This window comes from Melanerpes formicivorus, unplaced genomic scaffold (genome assembly GCF_026170545.1).
Source record: "Melanerpes formicivorus ecotype bairdi unplaced genomic scaffold, bMelFor1.0.p_v2 SCAF_13, whole genome shotgun sequence".
NCBI lineage: Eukaryota > Metazoa > Chordata > Aves > Piciformes > Picidae > Melanerpes > Melanerpes formicivorus.
Genome location: NW_027142365.1, coordinates 3,400,475 through 3,416,706, shown reverse-complemented (window position 1 = coordinate 3,416,706; position 16,232 = coordinate 3,400,475). Strand labels below are relative to the sequence as shown.

General features: G+C 48.7%; 1 protein-coding gene across 1 annotated transcript in view; it reads left to right on the top strand.

The window, feature by feature from the left end:
- The first annotated feature begins 1,976 nt into the window (after nucleotides 1–1,976).
- VIPR1 (vasoactive intestinal peptide receptor 1) overlaps nucleotides 1,977–16,232 on the top strand; it is a 98,849-nt gene continuing 84,593 nt past the window's right edge. The window contains exon 1 of the mRNA XM_068146410.1: nucleotides 1,977–2,149. Within this exon, the coding sequence (XP_068002511.1) occupies nucleotides 2,093–2,149 (57 nt within the window). The 5' untranslated portion in view covers nucleotides 1,977–2,092. The remainder of the gene's footprint in view (nucleotides 2,150–16,232) is intronic.

Below are 16,232 nucleotides of genomic sequence, written 5' to 3'. Positions count from 1 at the left end.
ACCATCACTGGAAGTGTTTAGGAAGAGACTGAATGGGGTGCTTGGTGCCGTGGTTTAGTTGATTAGATCATAGTATCATTCAGGGTTGGAAGGGATCACAAGGATCATCTAGTTCCAACCCCCCTGCCATGGGCAGGGACACCCCACACTAGATCAGGCTGGTCAGAGCCTCGTCCAGCCTGGTCTTAAACACCTCCAGGGACAGGGCCTCGACCACCTCCCTGGACAACCCATTCCAGGGCTTCACCACTCTCAAGGGGAAGAACTTCCTCCTCACCTCCAGCCTGAATCTCCCCACCTCCAGCTTCATTCCATTCTCCCTAGTCCTATCAAGAGATGGTGTTGGGTGATAGGTTGGACTGGATGATCTCAAAGATCTTTTCCAACCTGGTTAATTCTATTCTATTCTATTCTATTCTATTCTATTCTATTCTATTCTATTCTATTCTATTCTATTCCATTCCATTCCATTCCATTCCATTCCATTCCATCCTATCCTATCCTATATTATCCTATCCTATCCTATCTGCATAACATATGGAGATCAGTCTGGGCTTGAGCTGTTCTTCCAAAATAAGAAATCCAGAAATGTTATGCCACTGACCTGCACCTTGGAACTCTTCCCCTTGTTATGCCTTTCTCTCTCTTTTGCTGGTGAAAACAGCAGGGAGAGAACACACAGATTGACTGATTCAGGTTGGGATTTGCAGACTGGTTCACTTAAACCCTTCTAACCAAGCAGCTATTTCAGAGGAAGCCTCATCCCTGAGGAATAGGAAGGCATTTCCCTGGAAGCCTTTGCCTTAACCAACCATTCCTCTCCATTCCCAGCAGTGCTGGGTCGCTTTCCCAAGTACAATTCAACCCACATACAGAGTTCATGGCAATGCTGGGCCCTCTCCTATGCCTCTAACTGCTACTCATTTGCCATCATTCTCAGCATCGCTCAGGACTGAATCCAACAGAGAGCCCCAGGCTCTGCCAAGAAGTGAGATGCTTTTGCCCTGCATGCTGTAGCTTTGCAAGCTTCTTGCTCTGGAGCTGGAGGAACCCCATAGTGACAGCATCAGCTGGGGAATGAAAATGGAAAATAAAGCCTTGCTATTTTCCTCAGCATTGGTGGAACCCAAGGAGAAAAGGGAGGAAAAAAAATGAAATAAATACAAATGAACAGAAATAAAAAAAGGAAAACAAAAAAAAGAAGTAAGCAGAGAAGGGAGGGGTAGAATGAAAAGACATGTAGAACAGGCAGGAGGTTAAAAAGGGAAGATAATGAAAATGAGGAAAAGGAAGGAAATCGAGGGGGGGGGGAAGGGGAAGCATAGAAGGGGAAAGGCAAAAAGAAAAAGGGAAACAATAAAAAATAGAAGAAGGGGAAGAGAAAAGCAGTGAAATGGAGAAATGGGAAACAGAGAAAGGTGGGGGAGCAGGGGGAAAGGGGGAGGAGAGGCAGAGGGAAGACAAGGAAAAGGAGTAAAGGGGAGAGAAGAAAAAAGGAGAAAAGGAGAGAAGGGGAAAAGAGGAAAAGAATAACAAAGAAGGGGGAAGAAAAAAGGAAGGAAAGAGGGGAAAATGAGGAGGAAGGAAAAGGGAAAACAAAAAAAAAAAAGAGAAAGGAAGGGGGAAAGGGAGAAAAAGGAAGGAACGAATAGAAGAAAGAAAGGGTAAAGAAGAAAAAAAGAGAAACAAGAAGGCAGACTCAAAAGAAGAGCAAATTAATAAAGGGGGACAGACGAAGGGGTAGGAGGAAGGTGGGGGGAGCAAATGGGTGAAGAGAGAAGAAGCGGGGGGGGGGGGGAGGGAGGGAGGGAAAGGCGAAGGACCTCAGGGACAGCCCGGGAAGTGCAGCGGGCACCTGGGGCGGGGATGGGGGGGCGGGAGGAGGCGGTTTCGTTCCCGCCCCGCGCAGGGAGGCGGCCGGGGGCGGTGCGGAGGGCTCCGGCGGAGCGGGCGCGGAGAGGCGCGGAGCAGCGGGCGTAGAGGTGCCGCTTCCCTCCCTGGATGCGATCGGGCCGGTGCCGGGAGCGGAACGAAGCGCTGCCCGCGGCCGCCCCGCCGGGACTGTGCGCTGCGGGGTGTCCCCTGGTCCAGCATGGAGTACTCAGTCCTGGGCATCCTGGTGCCGCTGCTCGGCTGGTTCCTCTCCGCGGTGAGTCCTCCCGGAGCAAAACTCCCGGCTCTTCCCCGCTACCTGCTCGGCGTTTATCGGCTTAGCCTCCGGCAAACTTTGGGCAACTTTGCAGGCGCGGTTGGTTTAGGGCAGGTGGATCTGTGCTTGGTTTCCTTCCACCCTCCCCTTAAGATAAGATAGAAAATAGCATTGGCTTAAATTTCTTTTTGGTCAAGGTGTGCTCCCTGTTCGAGACTGAGAGGCTCTCCCGAGCTAGGGGAATTCGCCCTAGAGGAATTCGCCCTGGGGTTTCAGTGGTTTATTTCAGGCTCTTGGATTCGTTGTCATTCAGGTTTGCAGCCTGGCTTTCGGTTTGCTTTGGTTTCTCTGCAGGAGCTTGATCATTTCGTGCAAAGATCCCTCCCAAACCTGAGGAGAACAGGATGAAATTCCTAGAGGTGATGCAGTTGGGGCTAAGGGGCTCTCGGATGGGACCTTCCTCTGGTTGAAAAGCAACTGCCCGTGAGAAGTTCAGCAAAGCGCTGCCCTCTGGCACCAAAATCTCACGTGAATGCCCTGTTTGAGGAAACAGCAGAAGCTGGGGGCAAAGGATGTGTGTGTTTTCTGCCTTCTGTGTCCCTTCTCCTTAGAATTTCCAGGCTTGCAGGTCCCTGAGTGGGGCAGGGCTGTTTCCTTCCCCGCCGGGGATGGCTCGCAGCGCTGCGTGGAACCGGGGAGCGGACTGGTTTGTGCTGGAGCCGTGGCTCTGTGTGCACACACGTGTGTGTGGAAGCTGCTGCTCCGAGCAGGGAGCGCAGGGTTCCGCACAAATTGCTGAAGCTTTGTTCTTGCAGCTCATTTCCTTGCAGCGGTTTCTCTCATGAGACCATTTTTATTCAGCAGACTGAGGTGGGGGGAGAGGAGATGGGTTCTGGCTCTGGTTGAGTTTCCCTCTTGCTTCTAATCGTCTCCCCCATTTTTTTCCTCTCGGTAAAAGGTGAGGTTGCCTCACCAGCATCCTGTTGGGCTGGGTGATGCTGCCCACAGGAACTAGGTTGTGCCACTGGTACTTGGTGGCGAGTTGCTTCTGTTTGCTCTGCTCTGCTGGAGTCAGTGGCTGGCTTGGAGCTGCTCTGATCCCCAGCAGGCAGTCAGACCAGCTAAGCTGAGCCTCAGAGGGTGGAATGTAACCCAGATTTGTCACTGCATCGCTTGTCTCTCCTTTCTTCTCCCCCTGTCCCTCAAGAAATTAGGCAAATGGGCTGATTTCAATTCTTTTGGCTGTCATCTTGAGCCACCCAGCCATCTACATTGCCAAAGATTTTCTTTGAAGAAACAGAGGCTGGGAAAAATGGATTAAAATATTATTTTAATGACCAGGCATTTAGTTCCTGGAATTCTAGAGACTTTGCTTAGGAAAGATCCAAAATAGCTCATGTCCATGGCTGGAGCTAGGGAAATGGGACGGGGGCAGAGCTCCCATCAGCAGCTGGAGCTGCTCCAGCTCCTGCTTCCAGTGAAACCCACAGCAAAAGATAATATAAAATCCCATTTCTTTATACATCATTGGCATGAAGAGGTCCTCTGGAGCCAAATCCTGCAGACTTTAGTCACATAGTCTGCCGAAGTTCAACATGCAGCTGGTGGCAGGATTGGTCCATTTTGCTGGTTCTCTTGGGTTGGCCTTTACTGTCAATAAGTACAACTCCTAAAGCTTTGGGGCAATGGCAAGGCACAGCCTGGGTGCAATATTGTACCAGCTCCTTCTCAGCCCTTTTATGATCTTGCTGTTTCATGCTTTATCTCACTTCCTTGCCCTTGGTTTAGTGGAACCGTTGGTTGCTTTCTCATCCTTTCACTGTGTTAATGATCCTGAGCTCTGGCTCATAGCAGTGTCTTAGAGATTCACATGGTCCTTATCAGCCCTGAGTTGCAAGGTGGCTGATATCAAAGTGCCTCAATGCTAGGGAAAATCCCTGTTGGTTTTGTTTCTTGGTTTAAACCTGGGACTTGGTGTTGACAGGCTGGGGACAGAGTGGCTGGAGAGCAGCCAGGCAGGAAGGGACCTGGGGGTACTGAATGACAGCTGGTTGAACATGAGCCAGCAGTGTGCCCAGGTGGCCAAGAAGGCCAGTGGAATCCTGGCCTGGATCAGGAACAGTGTGGCCAGAAGGAGCAAGGAAGTCATTGTGCCCAGTGCTCAGCACTGGTTAAGCCACACCTTGAGTCCTGTGTCCAGTTCTGGGATCCTCAATTTAAGAAGGACATTGAGACTCTTGAACGTGTCCAGAGAAGGGCAATGAGGCTGGGGAGAGGCCTCGAGCACAGCCCTGTGAGGAGAGGCTGAGGGAGCTGGGGTTGCTTAGCCTGGAGAAGAGGAGGCTCAGGGGAGACCTTCTTGCTCTCTACAACTACCTGAAAGGAGGCTGTAGACAGGAGCGGGTTGGTCTCTTCTCCCAGGCAACCAGCACCAGAACAAGAGGACACAGTCTCAAGCTGTGCCAGGGGAAGTTTAGGCTGGAGGTGAGGAGAAAGATCTTCACAGAGAGAGTAATTGGCCATTGGAATGTGCTGCCCAGGGAGGTGGTGGAGTCACCATCCCTGGAGGTGTTCAGAAAAGGATAGGATGTGGCACTTGGAGCCATGCTTTGGTTGGTCAGGAGGTGTTGGGTGACAGGTTGGACTTGATGATCTCTGAGATCTTTTCCAACCTTACTGATTCTATGATTCTCAAAGCCAACATCACTCTGCCATGTATTAACCTGGTGCTTGGCACATATGCTGGCTCAGCAGAAATTTGTTTTTGCTCTTATGATTTGTTGTGATAATTTGAATTGATATGTCCTTGGGGGAAAAAAAACCTCTGGATGAGAGCGATTGGCTGGTTGGGACGTTCAGTGCCATAATAAAGCTGTTGTGGTCATGTGGGTTCTAATTGCTGTTATAAACTTTCACCTCAGCCTCTCATGAGCTACAAGTGTGGAGAAAAAAAAAAAAGGAAAAGGAAATTAGGCAGAACTCACTTGTTGTAGTTCATCACACCATGCTCACCAGGGACCTGCCTCCCCCAGCAGCCAGCTTTTGGCATTGGCAAGTGCTGAAGTCAGTGGTGGGGGGCATGGGGCAGATCCAGATTAATCCCTAGGGGGTCAGTTTAGGTTTTGGGGGGGGTGTAACTGAGACCATCTGGCCTCCCCTGAGCCTCCTCTTCTCCAGGCTAAGCAACCCCAGCTCCTTCAGCCTCTCCACAGTCTCAGGCTGTGCCAGGGGAAGTTTAGGCTGGAGGTGGGGAGAAAGATCTTCACACAGAGAGTAATTTGCCATTGGAATGTGCTGCCCAGGGAGGTGGTGGAGTCAGCATCCCCGGAGGTGTTCAAAAAGGGATAGGATGTGGCACTTGGAGCCATGGTTTGGTTGGTCAGGAGGTCTTGGGTGGCAGGTTGGACTTGATGGTCTCTGAGATCTTTTCCAACCTTATGGATTCTATGATTCCCAAAGCCAACATCACTCTGCCATGTATTAACCTGGTGCTTGTTCAAAAGGGGATTAGATGTGGCCCTTGGAGCCATGGGTTAGTTAGTCAGGAGGTCTTGGGTGAGAGGTTGGGCTTGATGATCTCCGAGGTGTTTTCCAGCCTTATGGATTCTATGATTCTGTTTATTTATATTTTTTTTCAGAGTGTGTCTAGTAAGTGAGATGTGGATAATTTGGAGCAGTTGGTGGATTCCACATGCCTTCAGTTTGCAGACTGGTTGAATTAGCCAAGTCTGTCCAGCTGGTGTAATTTGTGCTTTTCTTCAGAGTTTCATTCTGCTCCAGTCACGAAGTGGATGCGTGATGGAAAGGAACAAAATAACTTGTCTCTGATCCTTCAGCAGTCTGAGTTTCAATGCTGGAAACAGGATCATTGGGGAGGGGTTGGTGGGGGGGAAGGCAAAAAAACAAAGGCAAATCAGATAAATTCAAGCTCATGGGACAGCCACTTCAACCCTGTCTGCGTCTCTTTCATCCTGTCATTGACCGAGCAGTTAGACAAATACATTTAAACCAAAACAATCAATGCCTTTGCCAAAGAAGCTGCATATGAGAATCCTCTAACCTAATTCCTGCGTCCCACACAAAGATCCTTTTGCAGTGACAGCTTGTGTTTAACAAAGGCCTTGCCCCAAAACCTCAGTGTGCTGTTGGGTGTAGGATTTGTTCAATTTATAGACGTACAAATGCATGACTGACTTTATTTAAAGCTATCCTGGAGAACCAGTTTTCCAACCCTATATTCTGGGTAGCTCAGAAATGCTCCTTGCATCTCAGCAATGCTGGAAGTTTTCAGGGGGCCTGTTTCCAGCAGCACATATACTTGGAAGCTCTTAGTTAGGGTAAAGCAAGGCAAAAGAGCAAAAGAGGCTAAACCACAGTAGCCAAGGGGAAAAAAAAATCAGATGGGGAGTGTTTAAGACTAGTTTCCAACAGCATGTTGCTCCAGCCCCACAGCAGAAGAATTCACATCCTTCAATGTCAAACCCTCCCCACAGCCAAGAGGTTTGTGTCCAGCAGGAAACCTCAGGAGAACCAGCCAGGAGGGAAATGGTGGTGTATCATAAAAGGAAATGAGGCTTCATCTGCAGCACTGAGTCCAGTTCTAGGCTCTCCAGTTCAGGCAGGGAGCTATTGGAGGGAGTCCAGTGGAGGCTGCAACAATGCTGAGGGGACTGGAGCGTCTGTGAGGAGGAAAGGCTGGGAGACCTGGGGCTGTTGAGCCTGGAGAGGAGTAGCCTGAGAAGGGATCTGATCAATGCCCAGCAAGAGAATGGGACCAGACACTTGTCAGTGGCGCCCAGTGATAGAACAAGAGCCAGTGGGCACAAACCAGAACCCAGGGGGTTCTGCTTGAACATGAGGAGAAACTTTATTGCAGTGAGAGTGCTGGAGTCCCAGAGCAGGCTGGCCAGAGAGGCTGTGGAGTCTCCTCTGGAGAGATTCCAAACCTGCCTAGGCATTGTGATCCTGGGCAGCCTGCTGTGGCTGGCTCTGCTTTAGCAGGGGGGTTGGATTAGATAATCTCCAGAGGTCGCTTCCAGCTCTCCCCTTTCTGGGATCCTATGATTATGAGTCCATAGGGCGTCTTAGGGAGAGGGAGAGTTGCTGAATGTTTCACATTGGGAGGCAGATGGGACCCTGGATAGAGAAAGCTGCCTGACAGGTGAATTTGGAGGTGCACATGCCTGTTATTCCCTTTCCTCCCCCCCCCCTTTTTACAGTGCTTTGAAAGCTCTCTGTTTCAACCTGCTTTGTGTTGTACTCTCAGCAGCAATGTGACAGCCAGAGGGCTGCACCAGATAAAAATGCAAATTCTGGTGCACTGTGTTTTGTGCAAAGTCCATCCAGTGCTGACTTGAAAGGCTGCTGTGACATTTTGTTCTTGTTTTCATTGTTTCCTACTGATGTGACTTTGCTGGGTGGTTATTTGTCTCTCTCTCCCTCACTTGAACGTCTGAGGAGGGGGTCACAGTAGTTGGTGGATGCAAAGGAAGAAAGGTGCCCTGCACATTTTGCAAATGGGCAGCTGGGACATGAGTAAGGGATGGGTCTTGTGTCATGGCAGAGGTGTTTCAGCTCTCCTGAGGGTGCCTTGGAAAAGGCAGACATGGGATTTCTGCTGTATTTTAGGGAGGAAATAAAACAAAAGGACAGCCTCTTCCCTTCATCAGATGGTCTCCAGCAGAAACAGATGGAAAGATTGGTACCTCACAGAATTGGAGGGTTTAGAAGGGACTGCTGGAGATCATCTAGCCCAACCTCCCAGCTAAAACAGGGTCACTCAGGTTGCCCAGGATCACAGTGTCCTGGCAAGTTTAGAATCTCTCCAGAGAAGTAGGCACCACAACCTCTCTGAGCAGCCTCGACCAGTACTCCAGAACCTTCAGAGTAAAGAAGCTTTTCCTCATGTTTAGATGGAACCTCCTGTGTTCCAGCTTGTGCCCATTGCCTCTTGTCATGTCACTGGGCACCACTGGCAAGAGCCTGGCCAAATCCTCTTGCCCCTTGCCCTTTAGCTATTTATCAGCACTGAAAGGATCCCCTCTCAGTCTACTCTTCTCTGGGCTAAACAGCTCTAGATCTCTCTGTCTTTGCTCATCAGAGAGATGCTTCAGTCTCCTCAGCATCTTTGGACCCTTCACTTGGACTCTCACTAGAAGTTTCTCGTGGAAATCCATCTCCCACTTGCCACGTAATATGCTGACTTAATCTGGTAGGACTGGAAAGTGACCTGGTGTTTGGTCTAGTTTGTAGGCACAAATCTGTGTTGGAGAAGAGAAGGAAGAAATACAGGCAGGGTATCTCTCTGTTCAGCATCACATGTCCCACTTACTGGCAGTCTGAGGAAGGGCACCAGACACCAGGTAGATCAATATGACCCAAGATGAGACCTGACTGCACTTGGAGGAGATTTGTCACGCTCTGCATGGCATCCGTGGCTCAAATTCAGGAGAGGAGTCACATTATCTGTGCAAAATAGAAGCTCTTCCTCAAGTTTTGATGAGGAGTGGAACTCTGCTTCGTTTTGTGAGCATGGGAGGTCAGGTCCTGCCCTCAGATTGAGACAGCACAAGTGTGGCAGTGCCGTTCTGCAGCTGCAAATGGGATTGCTGCTGCATCACGTTGGCTCAGTGGAAATGGATGTGTGGGAAAGGCTGTGTGATGAAACTCAGCTCCAGTCTCTGCTTTTATCAGTTATGTTGTTTTTTTCTCTTCTATATTAAAAAGGAATTTTTCTTTCTTTCTTTCTTTCTTTTTTTTTTTTTTTTGTGGGACCCAAAACCTAGGGGATGCAACCCAGAAAATTCTTCAGTCATAGGCTTAAAAACATACACAGCTGGGTCAAGGGTGCTGCTTTGAGACCCCAGAGCAGGAGTTACAACCAAGAAGGTGGAATGGAGGCCATGGGCAGGCAGATCAGAAGCTCCTGCTCCCTTTGTGAGACTTGCCAAGCCTGCCTGCTGAGTGGCACTGGTTTGTCCTCCTGCCCAGTGCAGCCAGGCAGAGTTTCACTCAGGGAGTGCTGAGTGTGTGCTGTGTCACTGCTCCTTTTCTTCCACGCTCCCAGATGTTTTCCAGAAGTCACGAGGCCTTACAGCTTCATTTGGGTGGGACCTGAGCCAAGAGGGAAAAAGTCTGTACCTCTGAAAGTGAGATCCCAGAAGACTGCAGTGGAAGAAAACTCAGACCCTTTGATTTGAGCTATGAGAAGGGCAGGGAAATGATGCCAGCCATCAGATTGGCCTCCCTCCAGAGCTAACACAGCTATTGCTGTGCCAGAGAGGTCCTGTGCATGACTGGGGAAAGCTGTTCACCAGCTGAGCGGTCTCCTTGTCACCATTCCTTTTTGGAACAACCTGCAGCTTGCTTGGCTTCCTGCCTGACCACCAGGGATTTCTCTGGGATGATTCATTTCTCTGGGCACGAGCTTCACCTTTCACATTACAAGACCCATAACGCAGGGAGAGTTCATTCATTAATGCTCAGAAAGTGCCTTGGGGAAGGTTTGAGAAGAGGATGGGCTTCTGAAGCCACCAGGTGCTGAATGCTCCTTGAATAATACTGCCCTTTGAACGGGGTGATACCAGACTTAGAATCATAAAGTCAATAAGGTTGGAAATGACCTCAAGGATCATCAAGTCCAACCTGTCACCCAACACCTCATGACTACTAAACCATGGCACCAAGTGCCACATCCAATTCCTTTTTGAACACCTCCAGGGATGGTGATTCCACCACCCCCCTGGGCAGCACATTCCAATGGTTAACAACTCTCTCTGTGAAGAACTTTCTCCTCACCTCCAGCCTGACTTCCTCAACAGTGGCTTCTTAGTAAACCAAAAGGCTTCCCGGGGTGTAAATAAAAGTGCAAAAGTTTCTTTCTGATGAGGATGTTGTCAATAAAGCACCAAGATTTATTTAGAGTGTGTGTGTGTGTGTGTGTTCTGAAACCTCAGCTTTATTAGAATCATCTACTGGCTATTAGCCTTGCTACAAATCACTTTGAAACTGCTTACCCTAACGAGGAAAGAGCTCCAATGGCAAGAGCACTTATGCTTAACAATTGCCAATCTGCCCAAATATAAATAGGCCCTGTGAACACAGCTTGACCTGCTGGAAGTGAGCAGGTGAGGTTAAGAGGTGGAAGCAGGTGTGATATTTCCATTCCTTTCTGGTCCTGGCCTCCCATATTCCTTCCCCCCTCTCGCCCACTGGTGATGCAGATGCCAGGCAGATGTGGTGCCCTGAAGTCACAGCAGCCCTGGTGGGAAGGCAGGGTGGGTGACATCAACACTCAATTCAGCAGTTTTTAGGTGGTTGGTTTAAAAAGGTAGCTCAGGGACATTTTTGTGCACAGGCTTAGGGTTGCTCAAGGCTGGAAGGCACACATTAGTGCTGCTTTACTGGTGGCTTATTGTGCTGGATTTTATCCACAGCACTAACTTCATATATGGAATTTCCAGGGCTTAAAGAGCTATTTGAGCTTCTGAGCTGTGCATGAATTTTATAGAGCCTGATGTACTTTACATTAACAAAGTCACTTTTCCAGTCAACTGAAACATTGGATATTAACAGCCTTAAACTCCTCAATTAGTCCCATTAGGTGGATTTCTCACCCCCCAGGGCAGTCACTAACCATCCATTTCACTGTTTGCTCTGCTGGGAGATGAAGATTTAACACCTCTGCCATTTGCATTTAAATTCAAGTGTTGGAACTGACTGGGGATTGTTTCCTCATTCAAAACCAGGCTGGGATTATTCTTTGCTGCATTTCACTAGTGGACCAGACAACAGCTTGGTGATGCTGTTTTGATAAACTCCTGGATGTCACACCTCAGCTTCATTGATTTGCATCGATCAAAAGTCAAGAAGAGACCAAAGGAACTGATTATGGAGACCCCAAGTTCTCTGTTAGCTGAGCCACCATCCCCATGATCACCTTCCTGCTTATAGAATAGAATAGAATAGAATAGAATAGAATAGAATGGAATGGAATGGAATGGAATGGAATGGAATGGAATGGAATGGAATGGACCAGACCAGGTTGGAAGAGACCTTCAAGATCATCATTCACCCCTGACTCCAGCTTACCACCCCCAGACTCCTGTGGGGGGGGACTGGTTTCAGCCCCTTCCCCCTTCAAATCTAGTTTAAAGCCCTGCCAATGAGACCTGCCAACTCCCTTCCTAGAATCTTTTTCCCTTTGAGGGATAGGCCATTCTCATGTGCTAAGATCTTTCTCCTCCCCTGGGGCAGATGCACTCCATCTGTTGCTAGCTGACTTGGTGCCACAGAAAGTTCCCCAAGGTCAAAAAACCCCAAATTCTTTTGGTAGCACCAGCCTCTGAGCCACTTGTTAACTACAGCTGCTGACCTGTTGCTTTTGCTATCCCCTCCTGCAACTAAGGGTATTGATGAAAAAATTATCTGTCCCCCTGACCCCTCAACCAGTTCTCCCAGGGCCTTGAAGTAATTTTTGATAGCCCTGGGAGTTCTGGTTGCAATGAAGCTGGAGGTGGGGAGATTCAGGCTAGATGTGAGGAGGAGGTTCTTCACCATGAGAGTGGTGAGACCCTGGAATGGGTTGTCCAGGGAGGTGGTCGAGGCCCCATCCCTGGGGGTATTTAAGACCAGGCTGGATGAGGCTCTGGCCAGGCTGATCTAGTGTGGGGTGTCCCTGCCCATGGCAGGGGGTTGGAACTAGCTGATCCTTGTGGTCCCTTCCAACCCTGAATGAAACTATGAAACTATGAAACTATCATCATTCTCTAACTGCATAACTATTAAGGGATAGTGATCAGGAGGCTGCACCAGACTAGGCAGCCTTCTGGTAACATCCCTGACCTGGGCTCTAGGGAGGCAGCAAACTTCCCTGTGAGAAGGATCTGGGTGACATATGGGGCCCTCTGTTCCCCTCAGGAGGGAATCACCAACAACAATTACCCTCCTCTTTTTTTTGAGGGAACAAGTCCTGATGCTGGGGGAAGGCTGTTCCACCTTAGGCTGTCTTGCCTTAGGCAACACCTCAGACAGTGTGTCCTCTGGCATCAGAATCCCCTCGTCCTCAACTTCCAGTGCCCCATACTTGTTTTCCAAGGGCAGTGGAGAAGGTGAGGGGAGGCAAGGAGGTTTTACAGCAGGCTCAGGGGTGTCCTGTCCTGGCAGGTGGAAGCTGAGTGCCAGCTCCACATCACGTTTTAATCCTCATCCCTGTGAAATTTGCATCTTGTCAAGAGAGAAGGGAACTAAAAAATAGAAATCCATTTAAATACAATTTTTGTCTGGAGGGGGAAACATCAATACTTTGTGTCTCCTTTGGAAAGAGGAAATCTATTGGGTGTCTTCTTTAAAAGATTTTGCTTTGTTTGAGGCTCCAACCTCGATCCTGTGTTTAACAGATGTTCCAATTAGCACTTGGTGATTTGTCACATCACAACCAGTATCTCAGCAGTAAATGTCTCCAGGGCCCTTATAAATGTCATTGTCTATCACAGCTAATCGGTCTGTGAGTTTCCTTGCAGGTGACCTCGGAGTGGAGTTCACCTTGCAGATTAGGACTTCCACATCTTGGCATTTCTCTGTGTGACCCAGATGCTCTGAGCTCTTCTTGTGGTCAGCAGTGTTGGCAGGTTCGGTTCAGCTCCTTACTCTCAGGCACCTCAGGCCATTTGAGATGCAGGAAAACACTCTGTTGCCCCACACCATTCTTTTTTCTGGAGAGCAAAGCCCTTGCAGATGCTGTGCTTACTGCCAGGCTCATGTGGATGCTATGAACAGAGAATATAAAGCATCTCCAATAGCGCCGTGTGCCCCCATTATGCATCTCTTTCAACCCTCACTGGCACTTCAGTCCTCAAGCAGACACCTGCATGGAGAGATCTTAAACTGCAAGCTCAATCCCCTCCCCAGGTGTCTCATGTGTTGTGTAAGAATGATAAAAGAAGGAAACCTGCCCACACTGAGCTTTTCCCTGCAGCCTGCTTTATTCATTACTGAGAAGCAGCTTTTATTTCATCTCTCCTTAGTGGCCAGACTGCTGCAATTTAAACTTTAAGGAACATAGCCCTTTGCAAGGCAGAAAAAACCCCAAAAGAACCAAAACTAAATATGGTGACTGTGATGTCCACCCCCTGCCCCCCAGAAAAAGAAATCCCTGACAGCTTTTGTACCTTTGCAACAAAATGAGAAGCTGTTCAGTGCTGACACTCAGCATTTTCTTGTGCTCAGCTCAGAAAGAGCCAGAATCCAAATCCTGATGGAGGCTATACCTCTTCCACCTTTAATTTGCTGCAGCCAAATCCCACTTTTATTTTAAGTGGCTGTAATGATTTTATTTGTGCAGCTTCTTTCCCACTGCAGACCCCTAGCCAAGTATCAGGTGAAGGATGGAAAGCCCATCGTGGTTTGGGCAGTGTGCTGAACAGCACCATAGAATTGTTTGAGTTGGGAAAGACCTCTAAGGTCATTGGGTCCACCCAGCAGAATAAGACCACCATGGCCATTAAACCATGTCCCAAAGTGCCATGAAATAAGCATTTTTGGAATGATTTTTCCTTTTAAGCCATCTTTCCCTGCCCTCAGGAGTTTGCTGAGCAGAGATGAAACCCCTTTGCCCCAGCAGTGTGCTTTCTTGCACAGTGAGGGAGGGAGAGATTTATTCCCCAGGACTGTTCAGCCCTTGCTTGCAGAAAAACTACTCAGCTGTGGAGCTGCAGTGGGGCTGGTGGATAGCCATAGAGAGCCATGGAATCATTTAGGTTGGAAAAAGACCTTTAAGTTCATTGTGTCCAAGCCATCTGGAGCTGATGTAGATGCATGTGTCCGGCTGCTGAAGTGACTTCATCCTCCTTGCCATCAGTGACTGGGCTCAGTCCTGAGCTGTGCTTAGTATTTTCTGGTGGTTTTTTTTCCCTTCTAATTTGGGGCTAGTGATTTGGGACAATTCAGCAAGGAATGCAAAGGGATGTAGCTACTTTCTTCCCCTTCCTAAGTCCTGCTGTGTGTTGGAAGCTATGCAAATGAGTGATGGAGCCCTTCCATCAGCCTTGTGCTGATTTAGGAGTCCCTCCCTGAGGAGCTTGCAGGGTTTTCCTGTTGCCCTGAGACAGTTTCAAAGACAGGTGCAAGTGCAGAAGAGCCAACACTGAAACAAGCCACTTGTTTCCTGCAATTTCTGCATCCCTCTCTGTGGTTACTTCTCCTTTTTCATCCTGGCTCTTAAGCATAATTGGGCTTTTCCACCTCTTCTTCACAGTGGAAGTGTTTTTCATGTTGCTTGACATCCACAAAAGCAGAGAAAAAGGCTGCTGCTGAGATGATTCCCAGCTTCACAGGGCAGCAGAAGGAGGCCAAACACTACGTGAAGAATTACAGATACGCTCAAGTGTTGCCTGCTAGGCTGCTTGTGGGTTGGTTGTTTTATTTGGGTGGGGAAATGACATTAACCATAGGAAACCTTGGGAAGCAGCCCTTAAAAACAAAGGGGTCCAGGAGGGCTGGACCTACTTCAAGAAAGAATTCTTGAAGGCACAGGAACAGGCTGTGCCCATGTGCTGGAAGGTGAGCCCCAGGGCAGCCTGGTTGGGCGATGAACTTCTGGGTGAATCAAGGGGAAAAAAGAGGGGGTATCATCCTTGGAAGGAAGGTGAGGTAACCCATGGAATGTTTAAGGATGTTGCTAGGTCATGCAGGAAAAAAAGTTAGAGTGGCTAAAGCCCATTTGGAGCTTAGCCTGGCCTCTGCTGTGAAGGACAACAAAAACTCCTTCTACAAATATATTAATAGCAAGAGGAGGGCAAGGACAACCTCCACTCCTTGGTGGACACGGAGGGGAATGTTGTAACCAAAGATGAGGAAAAGGCAGAGGTACTTAACACCTTCTTTGCCTCAAACTTTAATAGCAGGACAGGTTGTCTTCTGGACAACTGGCCTCCTGACCTGGCAGATGGAGGCAGGGAGAAGTATAGTTCCCCTGTGATCCAGGAGGAAGTAGTTAGAGACCTCCTTAGCCGCTTGGATCCCCACAAGTCCATGGGACCAGGGTTGCTTAGCCTGGATGTGGCACTTGAAGCTGTGGTTTAGCTGTCAGGAGGTGTTAGGTATTAGGTAATAGGTTGGACTTGATGATCTCTGAGGTCTTTTCCAACTTTGTTGGTTCTCTGTCTGTCATTGGGTGAAGCTGTACTGGAAGCATGTGAGCTACACTACAAATCAATTTGCATACGATGAGCTAGAGGCTCCTGAAGTTGGCACATGTATTTGTACCTTCCACCTTGACTTTTGTTTTCATTTGGCTCTTACAAGCTTGGGGATAGAAGGAAGGATCAACCTTTCTGTGTCCTTGAGGTCTCTGCCAACGTAGGGCTGCTTTTGTATTCATACAGTGATTTACCTTCCCCTGCTTAAAGTGTTGAGATGATTTCTGGCTTGTTTTGTTTGGCTTTTTTTCTTGTGCTCCTTTGGGTAGGAATCTGTTCCCAGAGCTAGACAGCACTGCTGTTGGCTAAGCCCTCATGACTCTGTAGATGCAAAGGAAATGAAAAGTTGGAGCTTGCTGCCTTGGGTCTACTTGACCTGAGCCTCAGAATTGTCTTAAGAGACCACTGAGCATCTGGAAATGTTTTTAAATCTAGCTGCAAAGCTGAAGCTTTGCTTCTCTGTTCAGTTACTATTTTGTTCAAATTTTCTTGCATATTCTTGTTACAGGCAGGTAAAGGCAGGACTTAGTGAAGGGACATCTTCCAGAAACACTGAATTTAGCTGTGGAAGAAGAGCAAAGTGGAGGACTGAGTAAAGATTGCAGTTCCCTAAAGGAAAGGCACAAGTGCTTGACAGCACTGGATTTACTGTGGAAAAGAGATGCAAGAGGGAAAAGTGTCCAAGTGGCTGCTGCAAGCTCTGATGGAGACCTCAGGAACTGGCCAGGATGTGTGATCCCTCAGTTTAGGAAAGGTGTTGAGTTGCTGGAACATGTCCAGAGAAGGGCAAGAAAGCTGGGAAGGGGTCTGGAGCACAGCCCTGGGAGGAGAGGCTGGGGGAGCTGGGGTTGCTTAGCCTGGAGAAGAGGAGGCTCAGGGGAGACCTT